This window comes from Myotis lucifugus, unplaced genomic scaffold (assembly GCF_000147115.1).
Source record: "Myotis lucifugus unplaced genomic scaffold, Myoluc2.0 scaffold_6, whole genome shotgun sequence".
In the NCBI taxonomy this organism is placed as follows: domain Eukaryota; kingdom Metazoa; phylum Chordata; class Mammalia; order Chiroptera; family Vespertilionidae; genus Myotis; species Myotis lucifugus.
This window is the reverse complement of record NW_005871054.1, coordinates 15,212,420-15,231,258: the sequence shown is the minus strand read 5'-3', so window position 1 is coordinate 15,231,258 and position 18,839 is coordinate 15,212,420. Positions and strand designations below refer to the sequence as shown.

The 18,839-nt window shown below is 44.1% G+C and overlaps 1 protein-coding gene across 1 annotated transcript in view; it reads right to left on the bottom strand.

Moving 5' to 3' along the window:
* Positions 1-18,839, bottom strand: part of THADA (THADA, armadillo repeat containing) — a 284,676-nt gene that overhangs the window by 76,707 nt on the left and 189,130 nt on the right. The window contains exon 30 of the mRNA XM_014447808.2: positions 12,637-12,752. Coding sequence (XP_014303294.1) covers positions 12,637-12,752 — 116 coding nt within the window. The remainder of the gene's footprint in view (positions 1-12,636; positions 12,753-18,839) is intronic.

Here is an 18,839-nt window from a genome sequence, read left to right as displayed (position 1 = left end):
TTATTTTCCCCCACTGTAACATCCAGAATTTAGATCTGCACACGGGGCCAGCTGGCAGTGGCATGCCGGGCCTGGCTGGCTACCCGGGTCTGCTCGTTTACCTTGCCCTCCCTGGGGCGGGGGGATGGCAAAGCTGCATTTGTAGGTTATGCTCCAACTTCCACCCAGCCTTTCTTGGTCTGAAGCTTTTCAAGTGTTTATACTCATAACCCACACGTATAAGCTGCCCTGGAGCCCTCCTACTTGGATTTTCCTTTTAAAGTGAAGCCATGTTCGTGCCCTGTTCTGGTGGTTGACCAACTTACAGGGAATTCTTACTGAGCTGCCATGCACAAAGCAAGAAACATGAGCTGTGAGTCTGTCCAGGAAGGAACCCAATGTCCCAGCCATGCACTAGGGAGCACCAGTGGCTTCCCCGGGAAAAGCAGCGTTTATTCCTGGGGGAGGGAGTCTGGAAACAGAGGGCCTTAACCACGTAACCAGTGTCCCGGGTACCCCTCAGCCTGGCCCAGGCAGCCTGCAGGAGGTACTGCTTGGGTCTGGGTTGAAGTCACAGCCACTCTGTTTCCCTGGGAATGCCACTGCCCATGAGGAGCCCACAACCTCAATGCCCAGGCTTTGCCTTTCCCTCCAGTTGGGGTCACCTGCTTTTTCTGAGGGCCCCCAGGGAGCCTCCCACACCCTAGAGGCCTCATATTTTTCCATCATTCTATGGGGCATCTTTTTCTCATTAATGTACTAACACTCAAGTATGTGCAGAGAATGAGGAAAAAGAGACCTTGTGTGGGACTTGGGATTTGTTCAAAGCCTGGGGAAACCTTTTTAGAGGGTGTATGTTTTTTATTCCTTTTATGAGAGATGCATGTTTCCCCCCCTCTGTGACTTGTTTAAAAGTTAAGTTTAATATGCTGCCAGAGAAATTGCTGGTTAATAACTTAATAAGCTATGTGCTAGGAATTATGGGAGAAAAGTAGTATCCAAGAGAACTTTTATTGTACAGTTTGGGGCTTGGAGGATATATAGCTTCAGTTATTATATAAAATGCTAACAGAAGTCCCCTTTCTTTTCAAACCTTACTTTCTCCCCAGGATTATAAAAAAGATAAATAAGTGAGGTTAATGAAAACTTCTAGAACCTGCATGAGAAGGTGAGAATTTCTTTTTTTAATCCTCACCCAAGGATATGTTTCCATTGCTTTGTAGAGAGAGATGAATTGGGGAGGGGAGGCAGAGAGAAACATCATGTGAAAGAGAAACATTGATCGGTTGCCTCTGGTACACGCCCCAACTGGGGATCAAGCCTGCAACCTAGGTATGTGCCCTGACCAGGAATTGAACCCACAACCTTTTGGTGTATGGGATGATGCTTCAACCAACTGAGCCACCCAGCCAGGGCAGAAGGTGAGAATTTCAAACAGCATAGTCAACAGAACTGTGCTAATGTGAACCCGGCAAAGTATACACTTGGACATTAGCCCTGGCCATAAGAATAATAATGATAAAATAACATCAACTTCACTTTATTAAAAGTTATATCTTCAAAAAAGATTCCTGTTTTATCTTTGTAAGAAGAAAAATATTATTAAAGGGCATTATTATTCCTATTTTTACAAATCCACAAAGTAGCTCATACAGCTCAAGTGACCTACCCAAAATCAGGGCAACAACCAAGAATAGCATCAAGGCTTTCCAGACAAATTGTATCTGCGTGTCCCAAACACAATCAGATGAAAAGTGAGACGCTGTGCCAAACAAGTGTATTTTGGTTTGCGGCCTCATGCTCCAGTGTTATGTCCTGGTAGCCAGGCTGGTGAAGGGCAAGGCTCCGAGCACAGCTGCTTCTGTGAGATCAACACAAAGGCCTATTTTCAACATGGCCGATTATGTTGATAAAGATTTAATTATTTGACAATAGATATTTCCATGTCTAGCTCTTTTATACTTTCATACCCATTACTCACTATGTCCCTCTCTGCCCTCATTTATTTCACACTGTCATTTTAGAGCATCTCACTTCACAGATAAAAACTGAGCCCCCCGCCCAACCCCAAATTACAGGCCACACATCACTGGTTAAGTAGCTGAGCCGGGACCAGAACCCAGACCTGCTAACCTTGAGTGTACTCTGCCTCTCCTCAAATTCAGAAGGTGTGTTCACAGGCTAGGGCAGCCGTGGGCAAACTAAGGCCCGCGGGCCGGATCCGGCCAGTTTGAAATGAATAAAACTAAAAAAAAAAAGACCGTACCCTTTTATGTAATGATGTTTACTTTGAATTTATATTAGTTCACACAAACACTCCATCCATGCTTTTGTTCCGGCCCTCCGGTCCAGTTTAAGAACCCATTCTGGCCCTCGAGTCAAAAAGTTTGCCCACCCCTGGGCTAGAGGCTTTCCCACCCACTGAGTGCCTCTCCAAGTGACCCTCCCTGTAGTCGCCCAGGAGCAGAGGACCTTGGGCTGATGAGGGTCCTTTCTGGTTCAGGGATGGAGACCTGGAAGAAGCTCCTGAAGTTGCGTGGGCCAGTCCTTTGGCCAAGGAAGTCTGGGCATTACTAGCAGGAGGACAGCAGGCTTTGGAGGGTCTCTCTCAAAGCCACTCCTTTGGCCCATTCACATAACACCAGCCCACATGCCCGACACAAGCCTCCTGGAGGCAGCCTGAAGCCTGGCCATGCAGAACAAATGTACCAAGGCTGAGTCAGCTCATAAGAGGGCGGGGAAGCAGGAGGCCAAATGAGGTCTACAGAAGCCCTCCTGCCATGTCTGGGTGTTACCTGAAACCTGCACTCAGAGTTACTGACTTCAGTTAAAGGTACCGTCTCCAAAAGACCACTACTGAAAAAACAAGTGTATGACCCAGGAGACTGAATTTATTTACATATTAGGACTTAGTAACATGTTAGCATGATTTGTTGGTCAGATCAAGCAGCAGCCAGCCAGTTGAGAGTGGCAAGGTCTAGAGCAGTGGTCGCAAACCGGTGGTCCGCAGACCATTGGTGGTCTGTGAGGTCCGAAAGGTTGGCGACCGCTGGTCTAGAGCATGGGTAGCTGCCCAGGGAGGGCAGCTCTAGGGAGAGGGCCTTGGGCAGCCCAAGGCATGGGTTGCAGAATTTTCTATGAGGATGATCAACCTGCATGGAGGAAGAAAGTGGATCAAGAGGCAAAAAATAAATGTGCTATTTACATCCCTAACTTGGGCCATCTCCAGGGCCAGCCACATCTGACAAGTAGGAAGAAATCACCTGCCCCCTGTGTTTATTTCCTCATCTGCAAATACTGGTTTGGATTAGATCCTTGTTTTGAAATAGGGAGTCAGAGTCTCTTTTGGGGCTACCAATGGCCCCCCTCCCAGCCTGCACATTTCCCATCTCTTCTATCTTCAATATCTTGAACTTCCCCTTAAGCTTCTGTTTGAAGAAAGGATTCCACTGGATTAGATGACCTCTGCATTCCCTTTCCTGCTATAAATTCTGTGGTTCTAGGGTCATCTTAGCAATTTTGAGAAGATGTATCAAGCAGCATCTCTATTCCCATTACCTGCTGTCCAGGTAGGCAACAGGGGTTTCCAGGTTTCCCTGTTAGGGACTTCTGTTGACCACTAGGAAGGGCTAAAAATTCTGTTGGTCATGGGAGAGGCTGGAAAATTTTAATACATTCCTCAGGGTATCTTATGTGTATGGAGATAGCAGCCTATTTGCCAGTGTTAGCCTGAGTTTATTGATTTCCTTTAAAGTCTTGGATCAAGTCCAAATTCCTCTGGCTGACATTTAAGGCCTGCCACAACCGGTCTCTTATCAGATCTTGTACTGCTTGCCAAAACACACCATGCTTGTCTCCTTCAACTCTGTCTCCTCACTGGCCCACAGTATAGCACATGCATTCTCTACAGTATGACATCACACGTGTTGTCCACCATCTTGAAATGCTCTTTCCCACCACTTTTGGTTTTTACAAATCACACCCATGCTCTAAGAACCATCTCAAATACTACCTACCCTAGCAAGCCTTCCCTGACTATCCAAGTCCACATTCTTGTCTGAATTCTTGTGCTTATTATGTACTATGGAATTAGAACTTCTACGAGGACATAAATGTTGGTTGTTTCACATGGATAAGCTTTCTTTTCAACTAGTTTGGAACATACCTAAACTCTGGTAATAGCGACTCCATTATATATGTTTAAAGTGGTTCCCACAAGCTGAGCACTGTACTATGATTCCTTCCTGTGTACTTGGGCAATGAGACCAGAAAATTTACTTAGCAACACAGGTTCTAGACAAGTATAACCTCACTCATTCCCCAATCTAAGAAAAGTAATCTTATCTAACAGTTGAATCTCACCAAGCCTTGAAAGACTCCTTCCTCCTCCTAGAAGACTTCCTTGATATTCCACCCCCCACAAGCTGGCTCCCATAACATACTCTGGCCTCATGCCAGCATTTAACAAATTCTTACTTATTTACAATCCATACCTGTCTTACGTATTCAGTTTTTGAAGTAGGGACAATATTCATCTCTATATTCCCCACTGTGCTTTGCTTTGTACTGTTTGTGAATATGAATTGCCTTGAATTAATTGGGAATGGCTCAATAAAGGTAACCAAGCTATTGATTTATCAAAAAAAGATGGAACATGTTACATGCTAAAGGAAAAACCTCCACTGTATGAGTTTTACATAATATTATGAAAATGTGTTGAAGACACTGTAAGCCTGTACTCCCTTAAAAGCTGGGCAATGACAACATTGCACATATCTTCCAACAGCAATACCCCAATAAGCCAAGAGCTACAAGTGGAGCAAAACAGATAATTTCTGAACTAATTATCATCTCCAGATTAGGTTTGCAGATTTCTATATTCAAAAGTAGAAAGCATCAGCATTTGGGGATTGAATTCTTGATGTACAATGCATTAAAGGGTTATTTTTATTTCTTATTGCAGTGTGAAGAAAATTTGATCTTGGGCAACTTGCTCAAAGGCTCAGTTTAATATATTGACCACTTCTGACTGCTCTTAACCAACTAGTTTCCATAAGCTCAGCCTGTCAACAAGAAATACCTCATATATCCTCAAGCTTCACTTCTTCTCAAACAGCTTATTCCTTCAAGACTTGACATATTTTTGAGAGAGAGAGAGAGAGAGAGAGAGAGAGAGAGAGAGAGAGAGGTTGAGATTGAGATTATTCTGCCTGTGCCCCATCAAAGATCAGACCTACAACCTGGATATGTGCCCTGACAGGGAATCGATTGACCGGGAATCGATTGACCGGGAATTGAAGCTGCCACCTCTTGGTGCATGGGATGATGCTTCAACCAATTGAGCCTCATGGGCCAGGGCGAGACTTGACATATTTTTATTTATTTATTTTTTAAAAAAATATATATTTTATTGATTTTTTACAGAGAGGAAGGGAGAGGGATAGAGAGTTAGAAACATTGATGAGAGAGAAACATTGATCAGCTGCTTCCTGCACACCCCCTACCGGTACATGCCCTTGACCGGAATCGAACCTGGGACCCTTCAGTCTGCAGGCCGACGCTCTATCCACTGAGCCAAACCGGTCAGGGCAAGACTTGACATATTTTTAAAAGGACTATGTAATGAAAATGTTTTTCACCTTGTTCATTGGTTTGGGTTAAAATATGCTAACTTAATGTTTCTCTCTGTTTTTAAAAAATACAAACAGGATCTCATTCCAAGATATCATGACCTTAAACATTCCTAAGAAGTCTGAAAGGGAAGCAAACAAATGTCAACAAGCTTAGGTCTAAAATACACCAACTTCATTTCTCTCATCATTCAAATATGCATGAGGCTCAAGGAGACTTTGAATGGGCTGAGTTTGAGGATTAAAGAGGGGTCCTCTTGAGAATCTCCCTCTCCAATAAAATCTGGAGGGGTTGAAAGAAAAGCACTTTTAAAAAGGGAGTGGAGGGGAATACTGGGAAAACTTTTATTTTGATAAAAAAGAAAAAGAGTAAAGAAGAAACAAACCAAAAGCAAAACCCAACCCCCAGCAATGCCTGGAAACTTGCTATGTAACTAACCATCCCTGTTCAGACTTGCTTCCCTTAAAGTATTGGCAGGGACCACAAATGATAGCTTTAAAATGCCACATGATCATCTGAATATTTTAACAATCCTTCTTGACTGGATTCATTTCAATGGCATGGGAGTCACAGCAACCTGCAGCTGTGGCAAAGAACAGAGGCCTCTATTTCGAGCGGAGGAGTTACGATAGAGGGACTTTTCCTTTGGGAGGGGACCAGGCCAAGAGACACGAGGGATTTGGGAAGGGCTAAGGGACAGTGGAATCAGACCTAAACCCCAGTATTTCTGCCTGGGAAGTGCAGTCTCTTGTGTGAATAAATCTGGTGGTTAGAAAATAAATGCTGTCTTCAGCTGTAAAGCAAAACAGAATCCTAAACCAGAACTTCTGCAGCTGGCCACAGACCCCCCTGGGGAAGAACTGGGATTGCCACACAAAAGCAAGCCCTAGCTTTGTCTCTATAAGCATTTTTTCCATACACATTTAAATCCACAGCCCCTCAAGGGGCAGACCACTCAGCTTAGTGGGGATCAGTAAGTAAGAGGGAAAATGGGGAGAACAGATGAGAGTATGGGTGAGAGGATGGACGGGGAAGGACATGCAGAAGTGATTGGAAGTCTATGTACTGGGGCAATGAGGAGCTCATGGAGGGAGTATCAGGAACACTGAGGGGGAAGCTGTACAGGAAAGGAGATGGATCATATAGTTAAGAATTCTTGCAAATAAGAACTTGGGGTAACAAATCATTAGGTACAGTACAAAGATTAGGTCTTCAACAAACATTAGCTCCCTCCACCATCTCTTCCCCCGCATCAGCACTGTTTTATTCAAAAATTTATTTCCCAAGGTTGCTTTCCTTGTAACCTTCGGACCTGTTCTTATAGTCCTGAGAGCCTGTTTTTCTCACCAGAATACCAGACTGTTATTTTTCAAAATGATAAATACTTACTGCATGCCAACAAAGCACTGGTTCTACCCCAGGCACTGAGGCCATTGGGATGGCTGCCCAGACAAAGGAGTGTGGACTCCCTAGGAGAGCGCTGGGGTCATGCGGTCCCTCAGTGCAGGGCATCCCAGGTGGATAGGAAAGAATTCTGGGATGACCCCTTCAGTAGCCTCAGTCCTATCCTGTGGCTCCAAGCTCCAGTCACAGGCCCTTGAGAATGAGGGTGTAAAGGTAGGGAGTACTTCAAAGAGGGGGCTGAATGATCACAGTGCCTGCTACTCTGACCCTTGGCCCTCAAAATACATACTGTGTCCCCAAACCAGCAGCACTGGAGTCTCCTGGAGCTTGTCAGAAATGCAGGGTCTCAGGCCCCATCCTAGATCGACTGAATGCAAGTGTTCATTTTAGGAGATCCCTAGGTGATTCATGTGCATACCACGGTCTGAGAAGCACTGCTCTAAAGAATGCTTAAGTTACCGCCATTCAAAGCCTTGACATAAAAACACTGTCTGGACAGATGGAGGAAATGTGGCCCGATACAAAGAGCCCAACAAGGAGCAAGGAGCTAAGTCCTCAACAAATGCTTGTTGTTGTCAGGTAACTGTGTGAGACGGGCAGTTCCCCTGACCTCTCTGGGCTGCCCTTTCCCATATGCATGGGGATGGGAGTAGACTACAATAACCTTCAAGATTCTTTCAGTACTAAAGTTCTAGGTCTATCATTCTATTTGACAAGACTCTGTTTTGTTGCCCTTGCTACAATGAAGTAGTGGTTTAAATAAACACTTGTTGTATTTAATATGCTCAATCAGTATCTGTTGAATGAAGTGATATAAGAATCATCTATTCTATTTAAGCAACACCTCAAAAAATGAAAATGGGCCATGAACTTCCAGGACAATCAACCACAACAGAGTATCAGGTTTAAATGGTATTTTTAAGAGCAACTGACATAACTTAGGTAACCAACCTCAGAAATTCACCCATATATGAAACAATGGTATGGCCCTCACACTGGCACATCTGTGGAACTGAAGTTTTAACGGCTACATGTCCTGGGTAGCAGGCTAGAGAAACTGTCAATCCATCGTTCTCCAATGAATCATTGGTCTCAGAAGAAAAATACAAGTGGCCTCTAGCATGACTGCTATTTTACCCAATACTCATCCCTTGACCCCCTCCCTCAGGACGATGAGAGACACAAGAATGCACAAAAAAACATCAGCAGTTCTCAATCTGACTGCATTTTAGAATCTCTTGGCGATTGGGCAACACCCTAAACCAAAACAATCAGAGGTCAGACCTGGCATCAGTAGGTTTGAAAACCTCTGCATGTCGGTAAGATTAGACTTATATTCACTTCTCTTCTAAATTTTATACTTGACCAATTTTCTATGATAAGCATATACAACACTGACAATCAAGAAAAAAATGAAAAAATTTAGTAGGACATGTCTTTCTTCCTGTTCATCACATCATCCATTGTATAGTCTGGTAGTCCGTTTAGTTCACCACATTTGTTAAAATAAAGCACACCCACACTTATTTTTTTTCTTTTTATAACCGAAGGAAACACTAGATAACCAAATTGACATCTAAAAAATGTTAAGCCCAATATAATAGTAATTTTCTCAAAGTAAATAAATCTTTTCTCCTCTTAGTCCTGCTTGTCAGGGCTTTTATTATTGTTGTTGTTGTTAATCCTCACCTGGGATATTTTTCCATTGCTTTTTTAGACTGGAAGAGAGGGAGGGAAGAAGGGAAGAGAGAGGGAGAAAGAGAGAGAGAGATGTGAGACACATTGATTGGTTGCCTCCTATATGCATCCTGTAACCCAAGTATGTGCACTTTGGTGTCCGGGTTGATGCCTAACCACTGAGCACACCAGCCAGGGCTTGACAAAACTTTAAAAAAGTCCTTCCTATTCAGGCAGAGCCTATGATCCAGCTGGGACAGTGGAGCTGGAGCCTGCGAACAGCCAGGGTGGCAGACGGGCCGTGATCCGGGACTGTGCTGACTCCTCTTCTGGGACACCCACAGTCAGCCTCTCTGGGACAGTGGCTGACCCCTATTCTCACTGTTTCTGACCTGGATCAGCTTAGTTTTCCTCCAATAGATGGTAAACTGCCTTCGCAGCATGAGAGAGACAGTAAACTAGATTGAGGAGGGAGGAATGGAGGAAAAAGGGAAAGGAAGGGACTTGCAGGATTAATGAGCTGATTTCTATAAAGACTTTGACATCTTGGAATGAAAAGCGGCCTGTAAGAGCAGAAGCCCAGTCCTCCGCTCAGGCCATGTTGCCAGCTGGCCATTCATCACCCAAAATTCCCCAACAACTCCATGGCTATTGCTTAATCACCTCATATAAATCCCTATTAATCTTGCAAAGTCAAAACAGAAATATATGACAAAAGTCTTTATTTTATGTGCCCCAATTTCAAGGTCAAAATTTTAAAAACTGAATTGGTTATCCAATGGCTCCAATGAACTTAAAAACACACACCCTTCTTTCGGCATAAAAGGGCAAATAAATGACATCCTTGCTAATGTTTTTGTTCTTAATGGACTGAATGAACTCAGGCTGATGATCAAATAGAGGGGGGAAAAATTTAAACCCACTTTTTTTTTTCAATAACATTAATGTTTCATAGCTTATATCAAAAGATACAGGAAGTCCTTAGGAGGCACAAAGGAACATTGATTCCTCTTTCATGTGTAAATTGTGAGGGACATAAAGGAGCCTCTTCAGCAGAGGAATCTGGAATACTGTGCCCTGTAACGCCTTTCCCGGGAAAGGCAGGTGAGAATGTGAAGACAGGGTTGGCTTTGAGAAGGGCCCACCAGGACCCAGAGCTCATGTGAGCAAGGAGCTGTGAGCACAGACAAACACCTCCTGTAGCAACACTCTCAAGAGGACCTCAGGGACAGGGCAGGTGTGTGACAGACTGAGGCTTCGTCACTTATATCCTATTCTATACTTTCTTATGCAGGAACCTCAAGGTTACTGTGACAATGGTGTGAATAATACAGAAAAACTGATCCATGGCTTTGGAATGCATTGTGTTCTGGCAATGTGTTTTCCTCCCAAACGTTATTTTAGGCCCTGAACACATGCTGATTAATATGGTAAAAGTGTTGGGTAGTAAGAGGAAGCCTGGTGTTAGGAATCATCTACAGACCACCCACAAAGTGTAAAGTTCACACTTGGATAATAAAGTGTTGACTGTACTGGAAACATAATAAGTGGCTTTCCTGGACTCTCAGCAAGGAAGGTGGAAACCCAGCGAATTGCAGTGATTCATGCCTTTGTTTTCTAGGCCTGGAAAATCATGGAGAAAAATCAGAGAAGATGGGTGGGGGTGACGATGATGAAAAGCCTGATTAGAAAACTGCATTGGAAGCACAGGGAAGGTTAAAGGAGGCCAGAAGGACTTCTCCAGTTTTGTCATCCATCTTCAGGCATTGCACAACACGAAGGTCCATTCAGATGGCTGGCCTCCTACTCTATCTCCTCCTTCCTATCCAAACAGAAGGAACTGGCCTATCAAGCCAGTGAATGAAGAACTTCTATGAAACCCATGAAAGGATAGCAAGCTAAGGGGGCAGAAACTCCTTCCTCAGCAAACAGGAGAGTCAGTATTGTCTTGGGCCAGTCAGGCTGGAAGCAGGGGTTTCAATTGCATGGTTTCTGGAGAGCCCTGACTTCCTGATAACCTAGAAATAATAGCGAGAGGGTCTGGCCTATGAATTGGTAAACATAGAAGAGCACAAATGTGATCAACAGTTCCTTGTTCTGAAAAAAGCATCTGGGGGGAAGTTGTCTAGAAGCCACACAGAAGTGAAACAATACTAGGCTCATGGAAGTGGTTTATGGTACATCAAGTCCTACTCTTTTTTAAAATATGCTTTTATTGATTTCAGAGAGAGGAAGGAAGAGGGAGAGAGAGATAGAAACATCGATGATGAGAGAGAATCATCGATTGGCTGCCTACTGCACGCCCCCTACTGGGGATTAAGCCCTCGACCTGGGCATGTGCCTTTGACCGTGGGCATGTGCCTTTGACCGGAATGGAGTCGGCAGGCCAATGCTCAATCCACTGAGCCAAACCAGCTAGGGCCATTAACTCCTACTCTTTAAAAAAAAGAGAGAGAGAAAAAAATTGGACTAAAAATGAGAGGTTAACCATCACTTTATTGGCATTTCAGACACTAAAAAATTTTCCCATGAATATCCCTGTCCAAAGCTATAGGTGCTTAGAAAAACATGGAGACTCACATCCACACATGGAGAAATCCTTCACTGGCTCCCTTTCACTAAACGTTTCCTTTAGAATGTTTTAATGTGTGGTTCAAGTATTTCTTCAGCTACCTTTCCTTTCTTTTTTGTTTTTTAAGGATATGTTTTTATTGATTTTAGAGAGAGAGGAAGGGAGGGGGGGAGAAACATCGATGTGACAGAGAAACATCAACTGATTACCCTAACTGGGGATTACACCTACAACCTGGGTACGTGCCCCGACTTGGGACTTGAACCCACGACCTTTTGGTGTATGAGACAACACTTCAACCAACTGAGCCACTCTGGCCAGGGCTCATCAGCTTCATTTTCTGCCACATGCACCTTATACTTAAACCAGAAGAGTTCTCCACACTCATCATGCCACTTTATACTGCCATGTCTTTGCCTAAGACATTACCTGAGCCTAGAATGCCCCTCCCTGCCCTGGCCACTTAGCAAAATTCCTCTCATCTCTTGAAGGGTGCAATGCTGGATCTCCCCTGCCCCTCCTCTGGGCTATTTCTGTACCTATTACATACATTTGTTATCACACTTACCATATGGGATGGAAATTATTTACACATCTTTTTCATCTCGTGGATGTGAGCTCCTTGAAGCCAGGACTAGTTCTTCTATATCTGCATCCCTACCTCTCCTAACACAAAGGTTAGTGTGTAGTCTGTGCTCAACAGTACTTTGTTGAATTACACTGAATTGCAGACCTCATACTACCCATCACTTGCTTTGCCATATAAGGTGGGAAGCCCAAAAAAGGTGAACAAAAGCATATTTTTAAAAGAATTTAAAAAGAGGCTGCTATGTTAGGCAACCAACATATTGACTCTTAATCAAACACAACATACGCAGCATGGGATGTGGTAGCATGTGGTCCTCCACTAGACTGCCTCTGCTGGAACTTACAGAGGGCACACTGGGGTCCTCGCAACATCACTGTCCGACAGCGATTTGAACACAGTGTTACAGAGAGGATTTCCTATGAAGTAAATGAGATACTCTTTCACTCCGTTTTTCACACAGAAAAGTGTGAACGTTCTAGAATAAACTAACAATGGCCAGGAGGAAGAACAAAATGTGTCTAACACAGGGTTGGGCACATAGCAGGTATTAATAAAAATAAGCTGATTGGTGGAGAGATAAAAAGCCATATTACATGCCCCCCAGCCACACAGCAGCTTTAGAAAAATTGTCAAGAAAATATTTTTCTTTCTTCACCACAACCCAAAGTTCTAAAAAGATAAATACTCTAATAAGTTTAGAAAACTCATGCCAACTAGAAACAGCAATTCTCCAATGTATTCCTAACCCCTGATAACTCCTTGCTCATGAGGGGTTGTAACATACCTCTTGGCCAGCCAAAGTTTGGCTGTGGTACAAACAGCAACATCAGCCAGCTCCTGCTGAAAGTGCGCATTCATTCTGTGTTTGGAGTCCGAGAAGGCTTGTAACAAATGAAAAACCTAAACCAAAGGAGAGAAAAAGCAATATCTGCTGTGAAAATATATTTTTTCTAAATGCAAGTTCCTCCCTTTTAGGTTTTCTCCAAATGTTCCCCTCAAAGAAAACAGACACCTGCAGAATGTGGCTCTGGTCTCTTTGCAAAAGGCTTGTTGGTTTTGGAGGATGTAGCAAGTGGCAAGTAACCCACGTACCTGTGCTTTGGGTTCCATACATGATTCCAAAGAAAGGTGAGCAGACAATCATTTGATACGAGAGCTTATTAGTTACAAACAACCTGTAAGTTGGTTTTAGCAAAGAAATGCAAACATCTTTCTCTATGTTAGCAGTCACTCACAAAAAATGTACCTCTTAAAGCCTAAGTCTGAGAATCTAACTGGTTTACATGTCTGGGTTTATCGGAACAGGCTTGGCTAAAGAAACAGGCCACAAGGACGCTTGCCTTTGCAAACACTCCCCAGAGACGTCTGTAAACTATTCAGAATTTTTAGCAGGTCTTTGCTGAGATGTCAGGAGTGTAGGCAGCAAGGCAGACACACCCCACTTTCTCACTCTTACATGACATTATATATTAGAATTAAGCAGAGAAATACATATCCTGTTCTATCTCTAGATGTCTATATTTAGGACAAAGGCCACAGTTCCAGCAGACACATGACACAGGGCACGTGTAAGTGTGCATGCCCACCTACGTGTGTCATGGATTCACACTCCGATATGACATCAACGAGGCCTTTGTGAGGAGTACAAACCTGCAGAAGAGAAAGAAAGCGGACAAGGGCGTAGATGAGATCCTCTGACCTTACCCAGTGCCAAGGAGAAAGACGCATGTCAGAGAAATCCTTCAGTCGCCCTTATCTTAATCAAGGAGGAGGTGGGTGAGCAAAGCAAGCGCAGATAAGCACATGAAGAACTTTGAAAGGCTATTTTAAAACTCAGTTTGTTTTCTTTCCCTACTGTATCCTTCACCAGAGCTGCAGATGATTCTTTCTCAGCAATAAGATTCAAGTTTTTCTTTTTCTCTCATGTCAGTGAGGGGCATAATTGAGAGTTACATATGGAATGGAGTAGAGAAGAGCAAGGGGCCAAGATAAAAGAGACCTAGAGTCACTGGACCCTAAGCAAGTCGGAGTTGGCACGTTTTCTGGGGTCAGACATCTGTAATTACCAACAACAAATATATACTGACCACCTTTTGTTTAGAGAAAAAAATAAATTGTGATGAATTTACTGTATGTGCCCTGGCCCATGTGACTCAGTTGGTTGGGTGTCATTCTATGCACCAGGAGGTTGCGGGTTCAATCCCCGGTAGGGAGCATGCAGGAGGCAGCCGATTGATGTCCCCTCTCACATCAATGTTTCTCTCTCTCCTTCTCCTTTCCTTTCTCTCTAAAAATCAATAAAAAATCTTTTTAAAAATTTATGTAACCACTATTTATTTTTTTCTAAACAGAAGTAACTGGACAGGAGAATGCACACATATCCTAATGGAAACTGAAAACGCTTTCTCTAATAATGGACCTGTTATTTCAGAAGCAACAGATCGAATATCACTACTTCACCACACCCCCACAGGGACCCAAACCACCCGTCCTGAAGTCTGGAGAAATGGGTCTGGCTGGGGCTTCTGTTCTTCTGTGGTGACTGCCAGAGTGAAAAAAATACCTTCCTCTGCCTGAATCCCACCAGCCTGAAAGACTTGGCAGTGTCACTGGGCCTCGCTTTACTTTTCTCCGCAGCTGCACAGACCCAACCACCAGGGCTTTTCATGGTGTCACAGGATCGTAATTAATCAGCAGACACCAGCAAAATACATGACTGTGGAACTTACTTGTAAAGAAAGCTGTGAGATTTTCAAATGCCTCTCATTTAGAAGCAATCGCTTCAAAAATAACTCCTGATGGATGTTTAAACTTAGTCCTATATTTGCTCACCTTACTTGGCAAAAACAAGGCTGTTTTTGAAACGCTTGGTAGCTCTGGTTTATGAAAATCAGCCTAACAGGTCCATCAATTCTGTCACCTTGGGTACACACCACACAACAATTGTGATCCTGGTCATTCACTGGGAACGGAGAACTCGGAGTGTGGTCGAGCCCAGGCCTGGCATAATTTGGAAACTGCTTATAATACAGAGCTGCCCTGCACCAAACGTGGAGAACCCCAAGCTGCCGGAACTGAGGCTGATGACTAACTGAACGCACATGAGAGCTGCGAGCGGTCGAGTAGTCACTTTCCGTGTCCCCAATTTGCAATGGGATTCAAACATTCCAGCCACAGATATTTATTAAAGAGCTATCACCACTAGGGACTGTCCTGGGAGTCACAGCGGAGAACAGAGTCCCTGCTCCCCTGCAGCTCACATTCTAGTCCCGGATACACGGAGAATCAATAGCTTCCTGACTCTGCCTGGCAGGGAGATACAGCCACGCGGCAGCACCGCCACCACTTCCTCCGCTTCCCCACCTCACCTTGCACCAAGTCCAGGCACAGCAGGAGTTCAACAACCATTCGCTGAACTGATGTCAGTATCTGGTGCCTCTTCCTATACTAACTCTGCCTTTAGGACACAAGCCCCTGGGTTTGGGGGAGTGCTGTATGTCTCCCCCCCCCCCGCCCCGTTTCGTGGAAGTGGAGACACTGAGCTGAGTACCTCGCACTCCAGTGGATTTCTGATCTAGTGGGGAAGGCAGGAGGCTAGATTAGTGGTAAGAATGCAGCCCTAGGGGAAAGGAATGGGCGCAACACACACTTTGGAGCCAGGTGGACATGGGCGTCAACCTAGTTACTATTAGTGGGGCTTTGGGCAACTCATGGAAACAGGTTAACATCCATAATAACATCGATATTATAGGATTATAGAGGGGTTTAAAAGAATATATAGTACTTGGCACACACTAGGCACCTGGAAAAAAAAGTTACTTCTCTTCCTTTTTCTGTCTGCTCCCTCCTTTCCAGCCCCCATTCCTGAAATAAACAGTCAGAGAAGGCTTTGTAGAAAGGGACATTCATATTTGGCCTTGAAAAAAATCTTGTCAGAATTGGGAGAACAATATACAAACAGAGGAACGGGAATTATAAAAAAAATTTTTAAGGGTCTTAAAATATTGGTATTCCCAACAAAAAGAGTAAGCCTTACTGTAAACTATGGACTTTAGTTAATGATAATAATGTGTTGATCTCAGTGTATTAGGTGTAACAAACGTACCCTCTAATGCAAAATATTAATAGCAGGAGAAAACTGGGGAGAGGGGACTGGGGGGACCTGCTCAGTTTTTCTGTAAACCTAAAATTGTTCTAAAAAAAGCTATAATTAAAAATCCTGGGACTTCTCAGGGGACAGCAAGTAGTTGTGTGTGACGAAAGCACAGCCAGGGTACCCGTGTGTGGAAGGTGGGAGGAGACAGAGCTGGAGACAGATCTTAAATGCAACATCAAGAATGTGTGTTCTGTTCTTCATAGCTTTTAAGTGATCAGATCTGTAACTTGGGGGGCAAAAGGCCAGGGTGGTGTAGAGGCTGGATTAACGGGCAACATGACCAACACTACTGCAATAGTCCAGTCAGAAGGTGGTGAGGGGTGAAACCAGAGGCTGAAAACCAAGAGCCTTTGGACAAAAAAATGGCTGCAGATGTTTTATTTGATCTGCACGATATTTTTAAACTTTCCTTTATGAATTGGGAGATTTCACATCAAACTCATTTTGATTTCCAATTTCTTTTGAAAAATCAAAACATCTGCCATCTTGGGGCCACACTCCCACAGAGCCATTGGGCCTGGGCTGAGGAGCAGCAGCTGGCCCCTTTGACAAGCAATGCATGCTCAGGGTCCCCATTGTCCCCCTACTGACCAGTATGCATGGTCGCTCGGATGGAGTGTCCAGGTTTATCACTTATCTCATGCTCTCCTCCCCACCCCCATCAACTTATGTAGAATCAAGAGGAAATGAAATATATACTGAACCCAAATCTCCATCAAAAGTTTGAAGACAAAGGATGCATCAAGAGGGCTGCATGTTTATATCCACCCCCTTCATTCACTTACTTGCCTGAAACAGATAGGACTGAATTTGTGACATCCCAACCTCACCCCAATCTAAACAATAGCAGCAGTGGAACTAAGAGGAAAGGAAACATTTGAGAGACTTTGGAGGCTGAAGAGGCAGGACTTGGAAACTGCTCTAGACATGGAGTTGAGGGTCAGGAAAGAGACTCTGAACTCAGGCAGCTGGTGCTGGAGGCCCACCCTTCAAGACAGGGATCACAAGAGCATATGTAGCCCTTTGGGGAAGGAGGGAGGGGATTTAATGAGTTTGGTTGGGAATGTCCAGTGATAACTGCTCTAGGGGGGGCAGAAAACCAGGAAGTCTTCTGAGAGTGGAGAGGAGCTCTATTAGCAATCACACTGGGACAAGCAGGGCAGCTGTTTACCTCTAGCTATGGGAGGCCCTTTAGAAAAGCTTAGAGTGGGTTTGGAGGTGTCTTCGGCAAAAGAAACAGGAGAAAGTGGTGTTGACTTAAGACAGTTGTGATTCAGTCAGAAAGAGACCAAAAGCACACAGCAAACAACTGAATGCAGACCAAGCAGCATCACCAGGACTACCATACGCTCTGGACTTTCACAGGCCGGGACCATCACAGGCCGGGACCATCACAGGCTGGGACTGCTGAGAGATGAGGTGATCGTCCAGGCCCTGACAAGGAGGAGGCTAGATTTCTGGCCCCTGAGATGCGTGTCTAAATGTCTAAATGAAACTGTGGAAAGTCTGGAGAACCTGGAAGCAGTTACTCTCTGCCCACCCCCATCCCCACTCTAAACACAGGGAGACTCAGGGGAGTTTCCAACCATCTGTGTAAAGCATGGGGTCCATTCTGGCAGCTTTGAATCTTAAAAGTGACTCCACAGAGCAAATGTAATGCTCTTTGAATAAATACCACAGGTCTGAGAAGAGTCATGAGGCAGATCCTGAAAAAACTTGCACTGCACCAGTAAAATATGTCTGGTTTGTGCTGCTGGACTAAAATAGTGACTGTGTTAGACAAGATCAAGATGATAGATGGCTGTTTGGGAATGTGACGCTGAGATGGGTTTTCCTCTTCACCAAGCATGGCTTCCAGGCAGTTTTCCCCCTTATAAAATCAACAGCACCTGAGCGCCAGGAACCAGCAGGCTCCAGCAATAACAGGACCAGGGTAGGCAGGTCATGAAAAAGGACAACTCCAATAGAAAAAAGACGCTCATTTCAGAGGTCAGATACAAGTGGGTGAATGTATCATAATCATTAACAATCCCAAACTCTGAAGAGCAACAGACCTATCCACGTTTGCAACTGTATTTTCTTAAAAACAAATTCTATTCTTTTGCAGCATGCAGACTGGGGACGAACACTTTTGTCCCTATCACATTCAGCCAAGTATAAAATTTCTGCATCTGCCATTTTGCCTAGCTCCAACCCCCACAGCTAAGTCAGAGCCACATTTTTCCGAGCTCAGTGTTTATACAGGATTTTATTTCGGCTGGTAAAACATCTGTATTTTTTCAGGGACTTAAATAAATGATCTATGCCGGGAATGTACAGTATAGGGTGATGTCAGGCCCCCTTTTTTTCTCGACTCACTGGGCAGAACAGGCAAACATTGTTTCAGCCTGTCGCTGGGAATGTGAATATTTATCCTGTCGACTTAATTCATACAAACAGAACTAAACGCAGGCAGGCAGAAGTATTTTATGGCTTTAAGTCAGACTGAAGGGGGGCAGTGGTGTGAGTAGGGGGATGGCTGAGGGAGGAACCTAAACTTTCTAATTCACAGAAACATGCCTAATCATATAACTGTCGGGAAATGGAAATGGATACAGCAAAAATCATTTAAAAGGCAGACTGTGTGTGTGTGTGTGTGTGTGTGTGTGTGTGTAGATGGGAAAGCAAGAGAGAGAAGTTTTCTAACTTATTTGTCATTTCTAATTATTAAAACGTGGGTTAGTATCTAATTGTTCTCTGCTTCAGGCATATCAATCTTATCTCCAACAGGACCACAGGCTTCTCAGAAGCACCCCTCTTTTCTCTTACTTCCACAGTGCAGGGCATGGTGC